The 25,693-nt window shown below is 38.7% G+C and overlaps 3 protein-coding genes across 3 annotated transcripts; 1 reads left to right on the top strand and 2 right to left on the bottom strand.

Annotated features, from left to right (window-relative positions):
- The first annotated feature begins 391 nt into the window (after positions 1-391).
- On the top strand, positions 392-1,977 carry LOC122669384 (protein EPIDERMAL PATTERNING FACTOR 1-like). Its single transcript, XM_043866137.1, has 3 exons — positions 392-874; positions 970-1,019; positions 1,651-1,977. Exons 1-3 carry the CDS (start codon positions 766-768, stop codon positions 1,846-1,848), a joined length of 357 nt encoding a protein of 118 aa, XP_043722072.1. The 5' UTR covers positions 392-765; the 3' UTR covers positions 1,849-1,977.
- A 1,418-nt stretch (positions 1,978-3,395) lies between these two features.
- LOC122669526 (dnaJ-like protein MG002 homolog) lies at positions 3,396-10,976 on the bottom strand. The gene is made up of 5 exons (XM_043866302.1): positions 10,638-10,976; positions 10,080-10,154; positions 6,325-6,464; positions 4,992-5,129; positions 3,396-3,740 (listed from the first exon to the last, which is right to left on the bottom strand). The coding sequence occupies exons 1-5, from the start codon at positions 10,891-10,893 to the stop codon at positions 3,525-3,527; spliced, it is 825 nt and encodes a 274-aa protein (XP_043722237.1). The 5' UTR covers positions 10,894-10,976; the 3' UTR covers positions 3,396-3,524.
- A 2,417-nt stretch (positions 10,977-13,393) lies between these two features.
- LOC122669524 (protein RAE1-like) lies at positions 13,394-24,003 on the bottom strand. Its single transcript, XM_043866301.1, has 11 exons — positions 23,733-24,003; positions 23,514-23,600; positions 23,191-23,268; positions 22,915-23,108; positions 22,624-22,765; positions 22,234-22,314; positions 21,808-21,936; positions 20,223-20,300; positions 14,697-14,768; positions 13,723-13,803; positions 13,394-13,453 (listed from the first exon to the last, which is right to left on the bottom strand). The coding sequence occupies exons 1-11, from the start codon at positions 23,790-23,792 to the stop codon at positions 13,406-13,408; spliced, it is 1,050 nt and encodes a 349-aa protein (XP_043722236.1). The 5' UTR covers positions 23,793-24,003; the 3' UTR covers positions 13,394-13,405.
- Between the last annotated feature and the right edge of the window lie 1,690 nt (positions 24,004-25,693).

The following is a 25,693-nucleotide window of genomic DNA, read 5'->3' as shown; positions in this document are numbered from 1 at the left end:
AAAACTCAACGACCTGGTGACCAAAACCCTAGAATGACCATGTCAAATTGGTCGGAATCAGGATTGGTCATAACCGATTCTGATCCGAATAGGCTGGAGTCAAGCATCAAAATCGTTTGATTCAACCCATCCGATTCCGATTTTTTAAACGATACTCTCTCTCCTCTTTTTTTGGGATCATCAACCCTCCCTGGAATCCCCAAAAACATTGGAGCAAGAGCAAAACATCTGACCAACCCTATAGAGTTTTTTAGCCATCACCTGCCACACGTGTTTGGGATATTGGGGAAAGGCTGAAACCCATAGACCAATTTAAGGCTTTTAGAAGTTCATTTAAGACAAAAGCTTACTCTTCACGTATGTGGCAGAGTCTTCATTTCACAATCTGATATGCATCTATGATGATCCAATCTAAATGTCCATGTCCACGTGAACACCACAGGATCCAAGTTTGAACAAAAAATTTTGAACTATAAAAGTGTCATAAGCTTTAAATTTGTTTTCTTTTAAAGCCCTTTTGAGGTGGTTTGTATTGGGTGACACAACAAAACCTGTGAAATGGCTTCAAATATTGGTCGTGGATCATGTGAAGTGCATCAGAAACACCTCCACCTCCATTAAACCAAACCCCTTTGGCCTTTTCTTTATCAAATATATATAATGACATCCTCTGCTACCAGATTTTCACTTGAGCTTCCTCTTTTGAATTTTCTGGAACTTGGGTAGTTGGTAGAAGAAGAAGAAGAAGAAGATTAAGAACAGAAAATGAAGAAGAAGTTCATCTCCCCCTTTGTAGCTTATATAGCACTTCTTCTTGCTGTCATCCTCCTTTCCCTTCCTACTATCAGTAGAAGTATCCGATTGACTATGCCTGGTAAGCTCTAACTGTAAATATATATATTAAGATGTATAAAATGTCAATTTTTGATTCATTCATTTACCAGTGCTTCCATGTCTTTGTTTCTGCAGAGACTCCAGTGAGCTTCAAGAGTGAAGGAAGCACTGGTGGAATGCCCAAGGTTTGTTTTGTCTTCTCTCTCTTAAGGGGTTTTAGTTTGGCCTGGTTCCACTCCTGTTCCCTTAACCCAGTTGGGTAGTTGGCCCGGCTAACTAGTCAGGTTGGACCAACCATGTTCAAAGGACAAACAGGTCTTGTCTCTTCATTTGGTTCAACCCAGTGGTCTGTTCAAACTGATTTGACCCAAATTAGCTCTTTTCCTGTTCTAATTCAGGTGGGTTTATGGTCACCTGGTGTGTGTGGTCTTTGTAATACCCTGTCTGTCATAGAATGAGCTTTTTTGTGCATATGGAGATAATTAGCCAAGATACTTACCACCAGCTTAGAGAAAAGCAAATATTTTCCAGGGAAGAGATATATTTTACAAGAAAAGTCTGCTTAGGAAAATGTAAAATATTTCCTTAAAAAGTGAAATATATTTTATAGAAAATATAAATATTTCCCTTCATTTCCCCCCGCAACCAACTGGAACCTAAGGAGTGAGTGAACAAAAAAGGGCATACCCAGTACGCGTGGCTCCCATGGTGAGGGTCATAATGTAAGCAGCCATACCCTGTTTTCACAGAGAAACTGTTTTCAGACTTGAACCCGTGAGTGAATGTGTTTATTTATTATAATTGGGTAATGTGTAGGATGGGTTAAAGGAAGAACTTGGAATGGAGATGTTCCCGACGGGAGGATCGAGCTTGCCGGACTGTTCGCACGCTTGTGGGCCATGCATTCCATGCAAGAGGGTTATGGTGAGCTTCAAGTGTTCCATTGCAGAGTCTTGCCCCATTGTCTACAGATGTATGTGCAAAGGGAAATACTATCATGTTCCTTCAAACTGATCTATACACCATGGGTTCCTGTTATTATCACTATTTCATGAAACATTGGTTGGAGTTTTAACTGGGAAACATTAGGCTTTAGGAGAATTTTTAGCTATGTATATAGTAGAATGAGGGTAGAGTAAGTCAGTTGTGAAATCAATTTTTTTCTTTTTTTCTTTTTTATGTGTAATGGTAGAAGGGATCCCTCTATACCCTGACCCTTTTTTTCATGTATTTGATGAATGTAGGAGGTTGCTTGCTTTTTAAATCTAGAATGCTTTATTTCATCTTATTATGGGAAATTATGGAATAGTTTCAACATTTTCTATTGGGTTCTTTTCTTCAATCCATTGGGTTCTGACTTAAGAACAAAATAAACTTAATCTTTTTTGTTTCAGTGGAGAGTAAATCAACCTATGAAGTAATGGGTTTGGGCTGCAGATCATTTTTTTAAATTGGTGGACAAATACTATATTGCAAACCCTGATCCATAAAACAACAGCCCTTAACCTTCAGGGCAGAAACCCTCGAATTGTAACAAGGCTGTTATAGAGATTGTCACTACCCAGGAGGTGATTTCCTCCAGCATTTGGAATGATGCAGAATAGGTTCAAGAACCTAGAATCAAACATGAGATCGGCCTCCATCAATCATGAAGAAGAAGCTAAATATTTCTCGCGATTTTTTTTCTTCGAGTTTTTGATTTAATAGACTTGGAGATAATAGCAAAAAATGATGATCAAACATAAATCATGGACGATTCATTAGAGGGTTGCGGGAATCATCTGATCTATCTCGACCAATTCTAATTCAAACAGGCTGACCAATTAGATTCCTATGCTACCATGGTTATATTTTTTTCAAGGAAAAAGAACTCTGTTCGGGACATGTGAAAAGACATCTTTACCATCTGTTTTGGGAGGAAAGAGAGAGGCACAAAAAAAAGCTAGCGTAGGCTGCGCTCCCAGAGAACCAATTCCCATTTTATAATAAACATGTATGCAAATCTGTACTTTTGAGGTATGGTTGCCTTAGCCAACCAACCGAAGTTGTCTACCCAGCAATCCACCGCATAGAGGGATGGGATCTCCAGATTCCAAGGAAGCAATGGGCAATGGATCAGGTTCTTGTAAGTTCATGGCATTGACCATATAATAAATAGAGGTCTGGCTCTTATCACATTTACTTCATGTGTTTCATTTACAGATTTTAAAACATTTTTGCTTTGTCTTCCCAATTGTAATTTCTAGGATTATCACAGATGCCGATGAATCGATACAGGCCGAACCCATGTCCGATTCCATATACTTAATCCTTGATGTAAGATACCAATAAGAATTTTCCTAATAAAATATTTCTTGCAAATGATATTTTACATTGTCATATCTCTACGAACTGGTTGACTGGAAATCAGGGTCACCATTTTCTTGGTTGGAAGGGCTACTTTATTGGGTGATCACAGAGTTTCTTTATGTTCTTAACTCCAATTAGTAGGAGCAGGCAAGTAGAAATTCCAATTAAGCAGTTCTGATTCCTGACCAAAATATTGCAAGAGATCAGTTTGCCCCTCTTGTGAAGGTTTTAAATGAATTGATTTCATGGATATGATTTTACATTTTTCTATTTCTTAAACCCAGTATAATTATATATACCCAGTTGGAACACAATAGTAATCCAGTAATCCAGGAAATTGTCTATGCTGCTGCATCATCATCATCGTTAGCCAGCTCAAGGCCTTCAGCTGCGAGAAGCCGACTGATGAGGACTTTTTTCTTCTCGTCTTCTGCTTTCTTCCGCATTAAATCCCTTTTCTTCAGAACCAAATTTTGTCTTTTAAGGGTATTGGAGAAATATTCCATGGATGCCTTCTTTTCTTTTGCCAGGATCCTCCTTTCTTCGTCCAGATCAATCTGAGATAGCATCTAATCATCAACGTAAAGCAAGCCACAACTAGGGGGTGGGGGTGGGGGGGGGGGCAAATAAACATAAAAACCCACATCCACAATCACATGTCTGCCTCAGCGCAGCTTCCTAAGCCTCCCCAAATCACTGGCCTGGAAATAAAAAAAGGTTGGGGCGGAGTAGGGAGAGAGGACACACTAGACCAACAAATAATTGCCTCTGGATCCAGCAGTGTGTTTACAACGACACCCTTAGATGCACCAGTGATTCAGGTATGCTGTAGATCCAATATCCCATAGGGTTTTTTTTTTTTTGGGGGGGGGGGGGGGTTACCTATGTAACGTGCCCCATGGGACAACCTTAAGTTGAGGGGGAGTAGGGAGAGAAAGAGAAGAGGGGGGGGGGAGGGGGGGGAGGGCTGCCTTAAGGCACGGGGTGAAGACAGGAGAGTTGAACCCGTGACCGCTTGGGAGCTTGCACTCTACTAGCAAGGCACCAATCAACTGCGCTAGCAGTTGTCTACAATATCCCATACATGGGAATGCAGTATTTAACCTGGCAATCTAGTAAGTATGATGTTCTCTTTAAGGGGGGAAATTTTCACATTCCTAGACTGGAACACTGTTCATCTACTGCATATACAGGGGAACAAGATTCACAATTTAAGCAGACCTATTTAGAATATCTGCCATGCCAAGAATCAACTCCATTGGATGAAATATATATATATATATCTGAAATTCTGAACCACTAAAATGGTTCAATTTATTTTATTAATTTTTTATTATTTATTTATTTATTTAAATTTTTTTTTTTTTGGGGGGGGTGGGGGGGAAGGGAAGGGGGCTAGTGAAAATGATCTACAGGCTTAGATGGTTACAACCATTCAATCCAATTAATTTATGTATAAAGTACCTTGAAGGTGGGACCCCCCCTCTCCCCATTTTCTGGAACATAACCACAACTACCAATATGATATTGGAAGGCTGCTCTTGGATGTCCTCATCTTGCAGATTGGGCTCCATTCCCTCCAGCATAATAATTCATCCCCTTGTATAATCACATATGGGAAAAGAAAAAAATTGGAAACATACAGAATAAGTTTATTCTACATGACCGGTGGAACAGGATTAATATTTTCATCTTCCAAAAATCTGTCAGGCCAATATTTCACCTATACTGATCTCATGAGCATGAATGTAACCTAAGTGAAATCTCCATGAAAAAATAATGAAAGTAAACAAAAATTAACTCACTACCTTTGAACGAGATAGGCGGCGCACACGGAGATTCAACTCACGCTGCTGCTGCTCAGCCCATGCTGCAATTGCCATATCACCTCGTTGATCAAAAGCCTTTCGTTTTTTCATAAGCCACTCCATCCATGCTTGAGAAGCCTGAGAGATGACACAAATGAAGCAATTTTTCGTGACTAAGATGAAATAGACAAGAGTAATCCAACCAAATCATCCTTTCTCACAACTAGCTTTTTCCTCTGACGTTCTAAAATGGCCAGCCCAAAGAGGAATCAATAGTACTATGTTTCAAAAGGAGTGCTCAGTCTACATTACAGAAGCAAGTTCCAGAGCTTAAGAAAGATTAATGTTGTGTCTTACATGATTGAATCAAAGCAGGATTTCAGAAAATTCCATAGAAAAATTTTCTGCTTAGTTAACTCAGAGTTTCTTTTTTCAATCAGCAGTGCAGGACAACCTCTCATGTTGACCCAAGCCAAGGTCTTGTTTTACAGGTCAACAAATACACTTGACAATTATTTCCGAGAACGGATATTTGGAAATCCTCTTAATATGCTACTGCTTATTCTTTTAAGTCTCAGTGGGTGAATTTCTTTCAGGTTATTCCTTGTACCAAAACAAGGTAAGCATTGGAGTAAGGATCCCAGGGATAAGTTGAATGGAAATCCTCCGGTCCACCAGCTTACTATTGAAGGTAGTTGTGCTACAGACAAATGATACAAACAGTTTGGCAAATATACGGGTGGCAATCATGAATCCAACCCACATAACCCCGCTTGAACCCAACCCATTCAACAATTTCGTTGTAAATCAGGCTCATCCAATCATCTAGTTTGGCGGCTTATTGCACCCATACTGCCCAAACCCGCTCATTTTATACCCAATTAATAAGGTGCCAATTGTTCAGTAAGCCTTTGATTAGCTTTGAGTTAGCTTTAAATTTACCTGAACCCACTCGATTACACCCAACGATACCCAATTGTTCCATAAACAAATTCCTCAGGTGGGTTAAGCCCAAACCTGCCCAATTATTAATGGATTGGGTTCAGGTAGACCTCCCATGAACTGTAATCAGGTCGGCTTCGAGTTGGATAAATGTCCCTTGGGGCCCAAGCTCAAACTACACGAAACCATCTGATTGCCACCCCCATGTCAAAATTATGTCAACCAAAAAAAAATATAGTACAATTACATTCAAGGACACCTCCGCCTCCCCCCCCCCCCCCACAAGAAACAGTATAAAATTGTTAAATGAAATAACCAGTAGTTTATTTTAAAACTGGCTTATGCTATTTAATGGTACATTAAAATCAATAGAGAATGTAACAACTCTAACCTTCATGGGGTTGACACGGTGCTCACTATCATATTGCATCCGTTTTTCATCATCTATAAGCAATTCATAAGCAGCTTGAATCTTAATGAATCGAGCTACAGCTGTTTCCCCTTCGTCAAGGGTTCCTCTACCATCATACACTAGAACAGGGAAATCAATCTGATTAGTTAAGCAAGGATACAACCATGGTAGCACAGTTAAATTACGAAAAACAAGATAAAAAACATCAAAAAGCATAGGAAGTTTCGTTGTCAACATGGTGGAGGTTTCCGAGGTATACAAATAACCACTGTTCCTCCTTCCCCACCCCCAACCCTGGCTGGCAATTTGGCAAGCATTTGAAGTAACTACTGAATTACAATTCTGTTGTTCCAACCAGTGCACTGGTCTTTGAAGCATTGGTGCTTTTTGGTGGTTTGTTCCATCTTCACAAAGCTGCTGCAAAATTGGCTTGGTTCCATGATGTAGAATCTATGTTGAATAACCACTTAGCAAGGTTACTAGGACTTGGATCTCTTTCTTGAGTGGCACACCAAATTTATGTATCTTCTTCAATTAACCAAATCCTAGGCAATCAAATAGAACCTAAAAAAGATTTAACTTAATCATGAATTCATCTTCAAACATTACATGATACCTAATTCTATACGCAACTAAACTTAACTCAACTCAGCCTTATCACAACTTAATGGGGTAGGCTAAATGGATCCTTTTTCTCCAATCAGCTCTATTCAAAGCCATATTGGTTACTAGTCCTAAGTTATACATGTCTTTCCTCAACACTTCTCCTAGAGTCATTTTGGACCTAACCTTGGCTCTTTTAGTTCTTATAATCTGAATCAAATCACCCCTCCATACTGGAGCATTCAAAGACCTCTGTTGCACATGTCCATGCCATCTCAAATTTGCTGTAATCATGTACTGGAGCTACTCCTAAATTAGCTCTAATTTGCTCATTCCTTATTTTATCTTTTCTAGTTTGACCACTCATCCATCTCAACATCCTCATTCAGCTACACTAAGTTTGTTTGTATGTTTCTTTGCTGCCCAACATTCAGCTCCATACATCAGTTTTGGGCGTATAATTGTCCTATAAAATTTCCCTTTCAGTTTTAAAGGAATAGGTCAATCACACAACACTCGGGATGCACTCTTCCACTTCATCTACTCTTATTCTAATTCTTTGTGCAACATTTCTTTATTTATGATTGAACTTATATACCTAATTCTAATGAAGCCACGAAATGATAACACACTGCAGTTCTTACAAAAAGCATGACTAGAATTAACAATTGCAAAGTTCAGAGTGCAGAAGAGTTTCTTTAATGCATATCCCATTATTGTAGTGTCCAACACAAGTGCATTAATAGTATAAAAAAAAACACAGTTTCTTGAATAAAACTTCCTATCAGTATAATAGTTATCAGTTTTTTTACGTTAGTGTGATTGTGATTGCTATCAGTTCTTTTCATCGATAAGTTTTTATATCTTCTTTAGAACTTTTACTTACAAGTACAATCTATGAGATAATGTTGAAAAATAAAATCAGTTGTGACCATTATTACAGAACCAAAAGCGGAAATATGCTGCAATAATTTACAGAACATTTGTAAAAAATAATTCATTCCTATCACCAAAATACATGTACCATGAAAACTACATAATGGCATCAATGTGTGCATAATATGGGGGGGAAATTGCATATTCCATAAAACTCTTCCCAAAATGCTCTCAGTACTAACCAGTATAACTTGCAACCGCCCATCAACAGTTACAATATACGTCAACATCTTAAGCCTAGCAACCTAAACTTCATGTTGCTATTATTGAAAATTATAATTCATAGATCTTGAGCCTTAAGGAACTTTTAGTGCAACTCACGCTTGTTCTTCAATTGCTAAGTTCTAAGACACCATGTATGCATTTTACACTGACATCAAAATTTAAAGTGATTCATGTAATATTGGTTGAAATGTGTATTCAACAAAGCTCTCATGGAGGCATAACTAAGGTACAATAGTGAACCTACAACTAGTGGGACACAAGGCCACTATACTTTCACTTAACAATGCAGTACAATCCAAGAATGGAGCAAAGCTTTGAATTCCAATACCATGGTCACAAATATCAGCAACTTGGAGGAAACGTACCAAACCAGAATATCCTTTAGCTCACCGTTTCCCATTCTCAACTTCCTTTGATCCCCCCCTACTTGCACCCTCCCCCATCTAAATCCTCCATCCATTGAAGCCCTTCACTAATAAGAATACTAAGTGGGTTATGCAAGCAAGTGGGCAACTCGCAAGTCTAAGTCAAACCTGGCAGCCTTGTGAATTTAAGTCACCTGATGTTAAGTCCTTAATATGGGCCAGTATACTCCATCTACAACCGCCAAGAATGAAAAAATCATTCATCTCCCTAGACAAGTGAAACAAACACAAGAGTCCAAAGATTTCGAAGGTGAAGCACCATAACAGAGGTAGAGAAGGCAATCACTTCTAAACTCAGACTAAATTGAACAATAACTAAAGATTAAAAAAAAAAAAAAGACGAATTGAATATGCAAATAGAGATAGATTTGGCAATTGAGGAAGTGCTACTAGATTCAGCATCATCAAATTGTTAAAGATACAAACAAGCGCACAGTATGGTCTAGACACTCTTTATTCAACATAGGTGCACAAAGCTTTCATCCTTCAACCAACATTGAAAAAAAAAAAAGGGGGGGGGGGGTACCCAGTGTACGAGGTTCCCACCACTGCAGAGTCTGGGGAGGGTAATTTAGAAAAAGGCGCAGGGGGGGGGGGGAGAATGAAAGTACACTAATTATTATTCATCCCTCAACATGACATGACGAACATATGTGGAATAAAATGAAATGAAAGAAGATATTGCAATAATTACCATAGAAGGGAAAGATGGGAAGAGGGAAAAAGCTAATTGCTCAAACGTGATGCTGGATACAAATTACCAAATATTAAGCACTTAATGATGAAACTTTGGGTGTCTAGTTAAGAAACAGTTGCAAAATCTTATTACCCTTTTGTAGTTTTGTTCCCTAAAGGGGTGTTGGAATTACACTCTAGATCCCTTAGGGAATTACAGCTTTTCTGGTCTACGTGACTAGCGTGGCACTCTGGTCTGTACAGATTTACTGCCATGTGGCAGGTCAGATGAGGATGAAATGCTGTGCAAAAGTAGACTCAAAGGTCTTTCGCTCACATGTCAAGTTTGAGCGCAACAGAGTCGACCAAGTGGCTAAATAGAGCTTTTACAAATCCAGGACTATAGGAACGCTAATAATATTTTCATCTGTCAACCATTTGTTCTTTTTTTTTTGTGCAAAACCATTTGTTCAGAAACATTGACTTCTCAACCCCTTTCCCAAGATCGTGGAACACATTTGGTAAAGTATATGCTCTTGTGAAAAGGCCCACACAAATTGAGGGCCAATAAGCTGCCACATGGAAGACACAAGGACCATCAAGGAAGACTTATGTAGGTGGGTCATCAAGAAAACAAGCCCAATTAAATTATAAAAGATCTACCATATAGATTAAACAATATATTTTCACATAGACATTAATTAGGCCAATCCCTCTTCTAATAACTTCCGCCCTTCCAAGAAAAATCTATAGGTTCCTTAATTTACCAAACCAAAACATTATCAAGCACAAGCAGAGTCAACTATTGTTATCAGAGTTTTTATTAGTTCAAATTTTGAAAAGAACATATGTCAAGACGAGTAAACAAACCATCTGGGTGATAGAACTTCGCCAGCCGCCTGTAAGCAATCTTTATTTTTTCTTCATCAGCATCTCTATCCAACTCTGAGAAGCAACATGAAATAGCAAGGAGAGGTCCATAAAAAGGGGAAAACCACACACACACACACACAAAAGTTCCATCAGAGCAGCACAATGTAAATGTAATAAATAAATTTCCTTTATTTTTTTTAAAAGACCAGGACAGAACTATAATCATATTTGGACAGGAAAGAGAGGTGTTTGGTTACAGAAAACTGAAGAGTATCACAAATGCTAAAAGAAATATATTTTAGCAGAGTTGGGTTGGAGGGGGAAAAACTCTGATTTCGTTTTATTTGATCAAGTTTCAAAATGACAACCAAGTTAATTTTTTTCTCGACAAATTATTTACTCTAAGTGTCTAAGTGAAAATTTTAACGGAAAGCATCAACAGACAACTATGCATTAAGAATAACAGAATTCTCAAAAAACCCGGCTTTAACATGCCAAGAAAATAATATTTTCAATTGAAACTCAACAAATCAGCTGTTTAAGAGAATCTTTTACCGAGAGTATCGTAAGGAGATTTCTCATCGGTCCACTTTGATGCCTTGACGACTGTTCTCCTGGAATTGAAGCGGTATGCCGACATGTTCCGAAGGACATCTAAGGAATCGAGCAACGGAGAAGACAAAGATGGAGAAGAAATCCGAGATCTGTAATTGGTATTACGGAAAGACAATCCTAATTGATCTTGGTGTCTACAATACAAGAAGGAAGAGAAGACCATGTGAGGCCGACAGATTGCCCTGAGATTGCTCATGTCTACTCTTCCCTTCGGTTCCTGAAATCGATAGAGTTCGAGAAAAGAGACAAAGAAGGGAAAAGATTAGGGTTTCTTGTTTGTTCTTATGTTTCTTCACATGCTGAATGATTGGAGGGGAAGAACGAACTGACGGATTGTCAGGGGAAGAAAAGCTTCTGTATTGTCTGGTTTTTTTCCCGGGAAATCTTAGAAGATTCCCTGGTCCTCTCGCGCGGCTGTTAGCTAGTATATTTACCATTTTAACCTTGTGGGTCTAATGAGAAAGCAGAGATACTGAGAGTGAGCCATATATGCAACTCCAATCCAAACTGATGGGCGAGAATCTCCCTGTTAAATGGGGCCACTGATATTAACATTGGGGAAGGTATAATTGGATCGGAATTGGTCAAAATTCGTCACAAAAACCCTAGAAGTAGAGTTTCAGAACCGAGTTGAGCTCGTCTTCAGGGAGCATCCAGCTGTTGGGCTGTGTTGCACACATCCCTAAACGTGCGTCAAGATGTGTGCAGCATAACCCCACCCTTGGATGCCCCCTGGGCGTGCCCTGGGTGCTGAGCTCCCTAGAAAGGAGCCGAATCCTTCAAAACCCCAGGATTGGGATCCATCATGACCCCATTTTGAATCCAATTTATATGATTCGATTCTATTTAAAACCATGTATATGAATGATTCATCCAAATGATGGAACACCTCTCAACCATTTGAAAGTGGCAAACAAAAAAGTGAGAGGGATAGGGACGTATACCTCTATTAGGTTATACTGGCATCTCTCACATTCCAAGCCACTGGGGAGAGAGAACACTTTGAACAAGCGGCATAAGGGAGTGCACCAACAAAGGGTGATAGAATGGTTTCATGAATAGATGCAGAGAGGTCATTTCATTTGTGGAGGAGAGAGGATGCTAGTGAACCCTGCATGGCTTCTTTGCTTGCTTAGAAAACTTTTTTCCTAATTATTGGGTGAGAGTTCTCTAGCAAGCAGAATAAAGAGCAGTCTAACAAGGAGCGATAAGGATAAAAGGGACAGAAATATCCTTTCATGTGAAAAAGAGACAGGAAAGAAAATGCTAATATGCCACATCTCAAGCTTTAACATCATCCTTTGTATGGCTCACAATGTTTTCACTGATTATCAAAATTGTCAAACTTGGATTGTCAATAAAACTCAAAAGTTCTATTTCTCCACAAGGAAAACAGGAATTGGATTCAAATTCCCATATTGTCTCTCTATTTCAACCATATCAAGAGGGATGATTTGGTTGCTTCAACCATTGGACAGACAAGAACACAGACACTGCCTCTCTTTAGAATTCAGATGGCAAATTCTGACTTGGCAATAGTAGTTTACATGCCTCATCTCAGCTGCTTCACCTGCCATGCATATGACCTTTCCCCTTGGTTCTTCAAAGTTTAAACGCTTCAAAGAGAAATGTTTCAGACAATTATCAATCGTGCATTTGATCAACATGTGAAAATGTTAGACAGGATTGAAATTTAACTGTACTGGAGATGATATAAACATGTCCACGTAATTTGAGTACCAACAAATACTGCCATATGGCAAAAGCAACGGATAATCATAAAAGTGCTAGTGTGAGCAACCCCACAAAGTATCGCCAGAACAGACCAGAACCACTGAAAACAGACTGACACACTTAAATCGCAGGAGTTCAACAAGTTACTTACAGCTTCGACTACTGAAAGGAGATATGTACAACAGTTTGTGTTTTAGTTTTCCTCAACAAAGACCTGGTCAGTTGTGATTCAGGAAACCAACTTATAATCAGGAATCATAGTTGATATACAGAGGAAGAACCAGGTCAGCTTGGAGAATCAGTTAGAGATTCATTTTGGGTTGTGATGAATTATGTTGATCCACTGCTTTCCTAAACTAGTAGGGTTCTTAGCAGTACGGTTCATTGAAGCCATGCCAGCTGTCAGGTAAGCAAGGAGAATCATGTGGAATAACGGCTTGCCTGAAAAAATGCTTCACCCCTCTATACAAAAGCTTACGATCATGCAAGCTTTTTCCCTTTCCAAAAGATCTGCCTGAGAATCAAGGCCTGTGCTCTAGCTATAGATTGCAGACGCATAATACAACCCACTGTTATTGGAAATTCCAGAAAATTTTCACTCTTCCCTCTTGTAGGTGGCACCAAATACAGTGGAACATAAGGACCAATCAATTTACCCCCCCAAAAAAAAGATTGTTCTTTATACAAGCACGTAATGAACCAATACACCCATGAAACTTCTACAACAAATACAATTTTGATCCCAGTTGAAAAAGAAAAAAAAAAAGGGGGGGAGGGGGGGGGGGGGAGGGAAACAACAGCATACCCTCATTTGCATCCTAGAAGAAATTTCTTAAAGCTAGACTTGACATTTGTACCTCCTTCATGGTTAAATTGAAAGTGAATGTATGAGACCATTTGTAACGCAAAACCAAATTCCCATAGTCCCCAGCAGCTTTCAGAGTTCCAATCAGCAACTCTTCAGATGAGCAAATTCACTTTCGACCACTTGTAATTCGTGGTTTCCCTTTCACCTCGGCCTCCTGCACATCCAGACCATGGACAAAACCAGCAAAACCCAAGAGGGAGTTTCCGTCATGATGATGATAATGATGAGAATAACACTAGCCAATTAAAAATATGAGTGGAACTAAGTCTATGCATTCACATTGGAGCTTTCCAGGTATTCTGACCTAATTTGGATGTAGTTTCTTTATCACGTATAAAAAGAGTCCAGAAAATATCCAAAACAGGAAGTGCAAAGACGAGATTTAAAAATAGAGTCCAGCATTACACACAAGCAGAAACATACCTGTGGAACATGAAGGAAAATGTAGTTTTTTGCAGTTGCTGGGTTATGATTCTCTGCACCCTTACTCCAGTCATAACACACCTATAGAGAGTAATGGAATATCCATGGGAACAGAGCTCAATAACAAACCTCATCTTGATCACACACTAAAGAGAATTTTGACAAACTAATATATCTGTGGCTCCATGCAACCCATTGAGTACATAAACATCAGGACAGGATCATGTAACAACGAAGGATTTCTTCTCCGTTCCCCCCCCCCCCAACCCCCAACAATAAAAAAGCATTACAGCCAAAAAATATACAGGTCTCTCAGTGAGCTCTCAGGCCAAACAAAGAGGTTTGCTGGGAACTGGAAAATCAGAGGACTGGCTAAAAAACCAGCCTCATGATTTGTCTTCATACTTAAAAAAAAAAAGATTGATCTGAGAAACATTGAATACATTAACATCAGGACTGGATCATGTAATAATGAAGGATTACTTCTTTTTTAACAGGAAAAAAACAGCCTTTACATTCAAGGATATACAGGTCTCTCAGTGCACTATCTGGCCAAACAAAGAGGTTGCTGAGAGCTGGAAAATCAGAGGACTGGCTAAAAAACCAGCCCCATGACTCATCTCCATACTTGAAAAAAGATTGATCTGGGTAAAGTCTGTTCTTACGAATCAAATCTCATGAAGATCATGGAGGAGTCCCTATGATAAGAGGTTTTCCACAAGAATCCAAGTATCCAACACCTAACCTTGGTAATCTAAGCACGTCCTCCCATATTCCTTTTTGGAAAAGGATTCCTCAGAGAAGGGGGGGGGGGGGGGGGAAGGATGGCGTCTTCAGTAGATTTCAAACACAGAAGGATGGTGTTGGATTTTACTTGATCACTTATCATTTAATATGTAAAATACAGTCCGTGAGGTAATTGATTCCATTCGTTTTTTCTTTCAGTAACTGATTACATGGAAATAGAGACATACTGAGTATGCAAATACTGAGCCATCATTGTTGAAACTGCTGCAAGTAATAGGTTGACTGCACCTAGACATGGCCTGGAAAATCAGACAAGGTAATGTTAGCATAATGCAAGAATTTGGTCCACAAGCTAAATTATGGTTTTCAGACAAGTGAAGATAGCAGCATCCGAGTGAGGAGTTAAAAAGATAATAATTAGAAGGCAGGGGGGGGGGGGCGCCTACAACTTATAGAGGATAAACTATAATGCATATTAGCTAATACAACTGTCCGGTATTGATTAGCAAGAACAGCATGATGAGATATGTACATCATCCTTTTCCTGATTAGCAGAAATTTGTGTACTACAATCAATATAACAAACTTGAGACCCCTAACCAATAGCCCTTCATTAAAATTTTTTTCTTCCCAACTTCCCCATGCTCATTGGAAAGTGTCAAAGTAAAGAACATAGTAGCATTTGGAGAGAAGTGCAACTCTAGAAACTAAGTAGTGTTGATGCAGGATATACCGACGTCGACAAGTTGTCCTAATTGTAGGCACAAAATAAAAAACACAAGCAAACCACTCAGACAAGATCTTATTGGGATCAAACCTAATTGTGTATTTAGGCAGGTAGGAAAATATCCAACCCCAAAATATCATCAAATTTCTGGAGATAGGATTTTCAAGAGCTTCCATGAGGCTGAAAACTAAATGTCAATAACTTGAATATTCTAACACCTCCACTCTACATGTTATTTCATAATTCCAATATATCTTAGTCACCGATAACATTATTAAGCAATGGCTAAAAATAGAAAAGCAAAAACTCAGCACAAAGAACACTAATAAACCACTTGGAAATTTGAGAAAAACCAGCAAGCAGAAACTTGTTTATCAACAGTAATAAGCAACCACGCAGCAAGCCAGCAATTAAGATTCAAACTAAACAGATCATACTGATAAAACAAAAAACATTCTCGTTAACAACTCAAACAATGCTTCAGATACTGAGGGAACCTCCATCCACCTTTTCCAGGCTTTCTTTTCCTAATCAGCTTACCCTCCAAAAATCACCCACAAACTGCTCAAAGCAACCTAACCAGCCTACTTTCACCCTCTCCCCCCCACCCATCAAAATTAGGCATTGATTTAGTTTTCACTGGTACTTCTATTCTTAGCCTGTCATAACAAAATCATATTCAATCCTACTTCCAACCTGTCATAACAGAATCATATTCAGTCCAAATTTTCCACTGACTACACCACAAAAATCCTCATTTTATCACCCATAATCCATATCACCATCGGACCTAATTTGAACTTGACCAAAACAAGCTTCACTCATGTCATTGGAATGAAATCACACACTTTCTCCTATCAATTCATATAGCAGAAGCTGTAACCCACTTTCTTTCTTTTTTTTTTTTTTTGATAAGTATCCAAAAACCAACAGTTCAGTAATTCAAATCCCACTTCACCTGAACCTTAATCTAATTTCTATCATCTAACATAATACCATTTAAACCCTATCCCTAATTCCATCATAGGACTCTCATTTCATTTTCCCTGTATTTCCTTCTAGACCCTCATAGCACCCTTTTTCCATCCTATCTGATCGTTTAAGGCATGACCAACTTGGACTGTCTAGGCTTGTCTCACACTTCTTAAGCTGAGACCAATTGTAAAGCCTTATAGACTGCACTTATTAACTCCTAAACATCAATACTGCCAAGCTGCAGGTAAAGGAGAGGGTGATACAGAAATGGTTATCAGATGAATTACAGGCCCAAGCAGTCACAAAAAATAAAATGTCTCCACCTTTCAGGGAAGGTTACCTCCAGGCAAGTAGTAGGACCATCCAAGAAAAAAGGGTTACATCAAGAACTCTTGTTTGCCTCCGTAAAAGTCCATCACTCATTTCCAAGCTGAGGAGAAATGGAGAATTGATGCCACAACCAAGGGGAAAATGATGGGTTTCTAGTCACCTAAGGGATTAGGTAATGGAAATCCAAGGAATTTTCCAGAACTGCAGGTAAGGAACACTCAACCAGAATAGAGAGAACCAAATAATTCAGTCAAGACAGGAAAGATAAGTCAGAAATTCTGGTTGAATGGTCTACTAGGTATGGGGAACAAACCTGCAAAGTTTGAAAGAAATCCTACGATCAGATTTAAAGATATGAAGAAGGTCATTATATCAGTTAGATGTGAAGAATGTCGTCCTCCATGGTGGCTTGGAAGAGGAAGTGTACATGCAAACTCCACCTGGCTTCAAGCTTCCCTTCAGCTGCAGGGAAAGTGCGCCTTTTCAAGAAGGCATTATAAGGTCTCAAACAATCCCCAAAGGAGAATGGGTATTCCCAGAGTCAAGAAGACCACACTCTATTTACCCCACGAGGTAATGGGACCATCACAGCCCTTATTGTCTATGTTGATGACATTGTAGTAATTGGAGATGACAGAGCCAAGATAGCTAGGTTGAAGACCTACTTGGCCCAACAATTTGAGATTAAAATTTTGGATCCCTTAAAAGTATTTCTTGGGAATTGAAGTGTCAAGGTCCAAGAAGGGAATCAGAATATGCTAAAGGAAGTTCTTTCTTCATTTGTTGAAAGAGACAAGGATGTTGGGCTGCAAACCAGACTTAATCAGTAGGTTCTTATATTGAGAAGATTACAGTCCCTCTCTTGTTGATACCGGGAAGTACCAAAGGCTAGTGGGGAAGCTCATCTATCTATCTATGACTCGCCTAGATATTTTTTATGCAGTGGGAGTGGTGAGTCAGTTTATGCATGCTCCCAAGAGTGGACATTTGAATGCTATATACCGCATTCTCAGATACTTGAAGTCCTCTCCAACGAAAGGACTATTGTATGCTAGGCACAATCACTTAAGAATCAAAGGCTTCACATCTGGTTATTGCACATTTGAGGGAGGTAACTTAGTCACATGGAGAAGCAAAAAGCATCCTGTCGTCGCTAGAGCCAATGCAGAGGCAAAATTTAGGGCAATGGTTCATGGTGTTTGCGAACTCATATGGTTGAGACGGTTAGTCTAGGAGTTGGGGTTTGACACTGAAGAACCTATGCGGCTCTACTGTGATAACAAAGCAGCTATAAGTATTGCTCACAACCCGGTGCAACATGACAGAACAAAGCACATTGAAGTGGACTGACACTTCATCAAGGAGAAGATAGACTTTTGCTGCATTTGCACCCCTTTTGTGAAGACTGGTGATCAACTGGCAAACATCTTCACCAAAGGGCTTGCTTCTCTCCAATTTGGTACCCTATTATGCAAACTGGGAATGCATGACATTTATTCTCCAGCTTGAGGGAGAGTGTTAGAGTTTTAGTAAAGGTAATTTAAGAACTAGTAAGTTGACTAGTTGTTTTATATTGTAATTTCTCTTTTTTATCTTTTACCTCCCTAGGGAGGTGCATGTAATTTCTCTCATATTATTAGTGAAGTAATATAGGTGTGTTGGACATAATACTCCAACACACAACATTACACCATTTCCTTCTCTTCTTCTTCAACCTCCTACTTACACCTTTCCCTTGTTCCCTTGCATTCCTTAACTTCCAACTGGTTTATACTATTTGGACGGCACAGGACCATCTATTACAGCAGCTACAACTACTAGTGGTTCATCTTCTCTCCAATGGCATCAACATCTGGGCCATCTATCTTTGTCCAAGCTTCAGCTCATGGTTCCCAGTTGCAAGTCTGTAACTTGTCTTGAGTGTGAAGCCTACACACTTGGGAAACATCATAAATTGTCTTTCTCCCTCTAGGAGTATTTCTAGGAGTCCATCTTTATTTTCTTTAGTTCATTGTGATATTTGGGATCCTTGGCATGTCCGTAATAGGTTCCGTTTTTATTAATTTTTTACCTTTGAAGTAGTGAGAAACAGAGCAGGGACCATCGTGTTTGAGGCAGCAAGGGAGCTGATGAATCTGACCAGTGAGATCGATGACAGGCTCACGAGGCCAAAGATCGATGCTTCCAAGGATTCCATTTTGGGGAGCATCGCTTGAGCCTCCTTCCATCTCCATCGACTGGAATTCGGAAGCTAAAACCCCTAAGTCCCGAATCCTAGTTTCTCAGTTCATTCTCTGGTTTTGCTTTTTTGGTTTATCATTTTCCCGCCCATTTTCTGATAAGCCAAATGAATTGGGTCCATCGGGAGGTTGAGTATCAAGCTATGGCTCATATTGCAGTCGACCTTATGAGGTTGAAGTCGTTACTCCAAGAGTTGAGGATTCCAGTCACCTCTTCTATGAAGATGTTCTATGATAATCAAACTACTATCTACATTGCTAGTAATCGAGTGTTCCAGGAAAGAACCAAGCATATTGAAGTTGATTGTCACTTTGTGAGTGATGCAGTCACGAAGAAACTAATTGTTACTCCGTTTGTCTCCTCTGCTGATCAGCTTGGCGATTTGTTTACCAAGCCTCTATTTGGCCCTGTATTCCCGAAAGGCTGTTCCAAGCTGGGCATGGGTGATTTGTATGCTCCAGCTTGAGGGGGAGTGTTAAACTGTGGGATAGTTCCATGTATACCACGATAGGAGGAGTCCCTCTATTGCGGGTTGCTTCTTTGTTTCTTCTTTGTTTCTTTATTTTCTTCTTTCCTAGTTAGTCTAGGATTCTAAGTTTACTTAGTTTACTTGTTTACTTGCTATTCTGGTTTACTAGTTAGAATAGGAAACTTTTTTTTGTAATCAGCTACTCTATAAATATAATTGATAGAGGGGGAGGCTATCTATCGGTTGCTAGACTCTCTAGCAGCCTTCCCACTCGACTTTCTTCTTTTTCCTCACTGCTGGTTCTATTCTCTGATATTGTTACAGTATTCTGACATCATTCTCTATTAATTCCAATTTTTGAAGTCTACTTTAATACCTGCTGTTACCACTTTCCACAACCCTTCTCTGTTTCTGTTAGTACCTCATATTAGTAATTAGCCCCTATCACAACTTGCTATTAGCCAGAGATGTCAGTCCTCTTTTAACCACTACTTAAGTTTCAAGCCAAACAGCCCAATAGTTTTTGAGTAAACAACATTTCTCCTACTCTACCTTGTTACTGAGCTATTGATTTCTTTTGTTTCTGTTCTTGTCTTATATTATATATTCTGTTTCTGTAACCTAACCAGTTTTCTTGTCTTCTAATTAGCCTGTCCTGTCCTTTTAGAGCCTTCAAAAATTCTGCCCTAATCACAATTTAGGGTTGGGTTTCAGACCTTGCACCAGAAGAGTTATCCGAAGTAAGTACTTTTCTCGAGTTTAAAGTTTCAACTCGTAGTGACAGATCAGGCGTGCATCATCATGTAAGTCTCTTAGGAAGTCATCTTGTCTACAGCAGCGTTGTCCAAAAATAGACAGAAAACATTGTCTTCTCATCAAGTTTGCTTATCCGCCAAAAGGCTGGTAATTAGTTTAAATTCAGAAATGTCATGAAAAATAACTGGCATGCAATGAAAACAAGATCAACCATTGGTTTTAGATAAGAATAGAACAGAAAAGAAATAAGCAGACCTTGAGTCTCTGTTTACTGTCCTTGTCCCAAAAATTAAAAGCACCATCAGAGCCCGATGTTGCAAAAGTATGGTGTACCTGGAACAAGGCATACCAACATAAGCTCTGAAAAAGTATATCAAGCAACAGATAAGATCAAATCTTGTCTGACTCAAGCTCAGAAGATCTTCATTAGGCAAATAGTTAGAAGGGAAAAAAATAATATCCGAAACATATGGAACACTTCTATAATTGGTAACACAAACAATTTTTTTGCGAGTAACATAAATTCTATTTAAAGGAAGAAAACAGGGTGCAACAAACCACTAAGGAGGCAAAAACACAGATGGTACACAACAACAACAACAACAACAAAAGAAGTATACCCCACCCTATAAGAGCTCAGACCTCATAACAGAATGTTATTCCTGTGAACAAGTGCCTAGCGCACTTGGTAGCATGTGGTGTGTGGAAGCCCATTGCTTCTAATGCATGCATACATGTACTCTTGAATGTGAGACATACATACTGTCATACACAGATTAATAAAATTCTTTAAGCTTTCTAAAAAATAAAGCAAAAAAATAGAAGTCATAAAAGTTGGTGAACTTTGTCTTTGTGCCAACCCATGCTCTATCAATACATGGCAGATAAAATAGACAAGGTTATGTCCATCTAAACGGTCCTCTCTTTTTCTTTTTTTCCCCTAGATAAATATCTAGCAGGTCAAATTTCAGCACATACCAACCACAGGAAGTGGTAATGTGAGTTCAGAGGCATCACAAAATTACAAGAATGCCTCATAGAATCTAGGTGCATTTCTGTAATATCAAATTACATTCACATTTAAAATACCTCCCTTTCTTGTTTTGTGCAAAAATTTCACCAGTGAGATGGGCATCAGATCCTCTATCCTGTGGACCAACTGGTGTTCGCCACTGGCAAGTTGACCCACAGGATAAAGTTCATGAAACCTTGTAACGTTTAACAAGATCCATAAATAAATTAATTAATAACAATTGAAACTAAGAATAAGCATAGACATTAATTCTACTTGATACATACCCACCTCATAGAGTAAAAAGGAAGGCCCATTATCGGGTTCAGCTGATTACCATTTACCACAACATTTCATGATGCAAGGCTGCAAGCAATAAGGCATACCAACAAACCCGTACGGGTGGACTTTTGTTGTTTCTTTTGTCCTGGATCTATATTTTCCCCTCCATTATACTTTCTTGAGTGTCACTCTATGCAACTTTGTATCTTTCAATTCTTTCCCTACTAATATAATATCTTTTGTTGCTTATCAAAAAAATATGCAGGTACATCCAACCCCCTCCCTTTTTTTTCTTCTAATTACTGCATAGGCTGTCTTTTAGCTGGATTTATAACATGAGAGAAGAAATCCACCTCAACTCAAATGAATCATTGGGGTAGAGGATGCACAATTAAAACAGTGATAAAACTTATAAAAAATTCAACTATTGATAAAAACAACCATTTGTAGCAGCCAAATAGAAATACAAATTCACTTAAAGCTGTTATAGTTAAAACAAGCTAGAGAGTAAACCATTTGTAGCTGAAGGGTGATCAAGAATCTTACAGGATGGAAGTTTAAAGCATTGACTGAGTATATCTCATTGCCCTCTCTATGGCATTTGAAGGTAAAGTTTTTACTTTGTTGTGAGTCATCCAAATGATGAACACCCACCCTCCCCTCTATTGAGCCAACCTGAAACAGCACAGACCCCAGATTCAACAATCTCAACAATAGATCCATAAAATGACAATAATAATTCCATAAAAGACAAATAAAAATTGGAACTAAAATGGTAGAAGCTATGATACTACTATCAAATTTAAAGACTTAAAGAATTGACAAGACAACTTAATCAAAGGTGAAAATTAAGAAGTTAGCTTGATTGAATGACATGCTTCCATGTTTCTACCAAAACGATGAAAATGAGAAATAGAAGCAAAGGAAGCATTCAACAAATTAGATATAGATGAACAAAACCAAGGTATTTACCAAGAAACCTTGCTGATCAGGAAATGCTGCAACACATCTTGTCTGATACTTCAGGGGTGAAGTGATTCTCTTAAACTCAGTCTGTTGATGTATAAACAATGACTAGACTTAATCACTTAAATATATGGGCCAGATAATTGAGAAGTAAAGAACTAGTAATGTGTTGCATCAGCTGATATATAGACAGAGATAGGAAGAGGGGAGAATTTAGAAAAACATGAAAGGACATGTTTAGATCAACTACTGGAGCCTATAGTCACCTAAGACTGACCTGCAAATCAAAATAAGCAATCCTATTCTTAGTACTACTACTTACTGTTACTATATTTGAGAACTCGGTAATTCAGCAACTATTTAATCTCTTACAATAGTGAAATGTAAAATCAATACCTGAGGACTTTGCAAGTTAAAAACAACCAAATTTCGATCAGCAGTACCAACGACCATCAGAGGATGATTAACTGTTAGTGCATAGCAGCGATCAGGGAGTTGTTGAGTATGCACCGGATTGGGTTGTCGAGTATCCCAATACCTGAACAGATTAGCAGAACCATCAAGAGACCATCCATATTTTCACTTAATTAACAACAACTGTTACTTGAACAACTCCACCACTCAAGTACCTAAGCAGGAAAGAAATCAATGACTATGAATAAAATAAATGAAGAAATCAAAGCGTACTTCAGGGTTTTATCCCAGCTTCCTGTAACTAAGAGATTCATCTGTGGAATCCAAGCAACCTCTTTGACAGGTGCATCATGCATTGCCACAGTCACGGCTTGACCACCAGCCATCAGTGGCCACATCTTAACTTGCTTATCACAACCCCCAGAAAAGACGGTCGTTCCATCATCCTTCCAAGTAGAGCATAAGACCTACAGAAATATCATATTAGCACTTAAAAAATAAAAAATGCAAGATCAAGTTTGCAAATCCCACATATTGTTAGCTTATTACAGGCTGGTCATGATTAGTAGATGCTTTCGGCACGCTGCCAACAGTGGTCCCTGACTTCATTATCTCCCAGCATCTAACCTATCAAATTTCACACATAAAAACAAAATGTGTGTTTAAGATTACACTTTCACGAACATGGAAACAATCAAAGGAAAACAAATCATCGAATCAAAATTTAGAAGAAAAAAATTGAGAGAGAAGAAAGTAATATATGGTTACAATCTTCTCTTCAAATTAGCGCAAATCAGATAGACCACTAAAAGGGAACAATTAAGGGGAGGGGAAGTTGGTATAAACTTTATTGCGGTAGCGATCAAACAAACCTGGTTGTCCCAAGAAGTAGCAACGAGATAATTTCCCTTGGGACTGAAAGTAAGGCTAGAAACCGAATCTGTCGGAGGTTGAACAACCTGTGTCAAGCAAAATATTAAAAGAATTTTATGAGTAACCAACACTTAATATCAAGCTAATTAAACTAAACGAGTTAGCAACGGTGTATAAATTCTAGCAGTAAATAAGCTCCAAAATCAAGAATTCAATACCTCGAACGACTTATTAGGGTTTGGATTTGCAACAGATGCAAGTCCCGAAAGATTAGCCATTGTTGTTCACTATGAAACCTTCCTGTCAAAGTGGAGAGCTTCCAATTCCCAAAAAAAAAAAAAACCCTTAAATTGTACTTCTCAAATATAGCGCTCTTCAGTCCTCCGAAACTCTTGGCATTCCTAACACATACCCTAAAAGCTAGCAAAATTGTGGAAGCGCAGTATGGTTTACCTGTTAATGAGCGTGTGAGAGGGAAGCAAGAGAGAGAGAGGAGTACCTGCAGTTGATTTGAAAGGGAGGGAATGTAAAACGGTTGTGGAAAATTATATAAACGGAGGAGGTAGCGTCAAAGCTACGCACCTCTGGTAGTTCTATTCCTATACCGACTTTTCTTTTCTTTTTTTTTCTTTTTTTCTTCTTTTCTTTTCTTTTTTCTTTTTCTTTTTCTTTTTTTTTTTTTTTTTTTTTTTTTTAAGAACAATCCTGTACGACTTGAATTAAGTATGTATACATATTAATATATATTACAGAGTAGACTGCGTGATAATCACGCCCAATTTTCAATATTAATATTACAGTATTTCGTACCTGATACAGTTTTTCCCTAGAACTAAAACCCACAAATCTACGGTGTTTCTTATTCTCCCCAAGACAAGACGGATTTTTCTGCCCAAAAAAAAAAGACAAGATGGATTTAAATTTTTTTTTTTTTTTTTTTTTTTGGGGGGGTCTGAATGTCCGATCACATGGCCATCATGACTCACGGGTCACGGCCAAGAAATCCCTCGTTTGGATAAAGGAAATCCAATCCCTTTCCTACGAATTCAATCGGTTGTGAGAGGGGTTTTCCTAGCGAAAATTGTCCTTCACCGGCCATGAGTTTTAACCTTTGGAATAGTAATCCACCATTTGATCTCGTCTCTCTCTCTCTCTCTCTCTCTCTCATTAATGACCTTCTGCTGCCGTATCGCAGGCTCTCCACCACCACAACGATCGAATCGTTCCTTCTCTACAAGTCTTCTGGAAAAAAAGAGAAAAAAAAACTTCTCTTTTTTTTCCTTTTCGTTTGGACGGTCTCGGAGCTTTGAATTGTTGAAATTGTTCCGAGTTTGAGGTGAATCGTGAGAGAGAGAGAGGATAGTGCTAGTCTGCAAATCCGGGTGAGGGATAATGGGGATTAGAAAGAAAGACACCAGCGTGGGAGTTGGGATTTGGGAATGTTTGGTTCTCAAATTGCAACTCAAGTGTTCAACGACCCCAACAGATTCTCATGTATCCTAGGGCTCAAGTACCCAACTCCGGTGTTGATTACAGAGGTATCCTAGGGCTCCTTTGGTTGCATCTTCGATTTGAGGATGTTTTGCTGGAAACGGTAGCGGCCCAAGGTGAAGATATTGGGAAAGCCAAAGGGAAAGTGAAGGGAAGAAGGGTTTCGATCATGAATGGGTTTCAGGGTTTTGAGATTTGGGTTTTTCTTTTTTAATTTTACACTTTGGTTAAGGGACGATCCCGACAATAATTCCAGAACAAGTTTAGCAAACAAACGCCCAACAGTAGGTAAAAATGAACTTTCAAAGAAGAAACATCAAAAGATGATTTTGTCGAATAACAGTGCATTCCCAAAATGGAATCGTCACCAAACGCAGCTTAAGAGAAGGAAAATTAAGGCAGTGTTTGATATGCATTCTAAGAATACATTCTAGGTCAGTTTCGCAAGACGATAAAAACATCTATTTTTATTAATCAAGAATGCAAAATCGATCTAGAATGCATTCCCCAGTTCCAAACACAACATCAGTTTGTGGACAAAGAGACTTCAAAAACCTTTTCTCACATTTCAAGTTTCAATCCGAATGGAATTGATCAAATGGCAAAATATAGCCTTGAAAATATATAACCATGGAGAGTGCATACCAATAAATGGATGGTTGAAAAATACAAGTTGCATGGACATACA

The sequence above is a fragment of the Telopea speciosissima genome, chromosome 7, assembly GCF_018873765.1.
Source record: "Telopea speciosissima isolate NSW1024214 ecotype Mountain lineage chromosome 7, Tspe_v1, whole genome shotgun sequence".
Lineage (NCBI taxonomy): Eukaryota > Viridiplantae > Streptophyta > Magnoliopsida > Proteales > Proteaceae > Telopea > Telopea speciosissima.
This window is presented reverse-complemented; position numbering and strand designations above follow the sequence as displayed.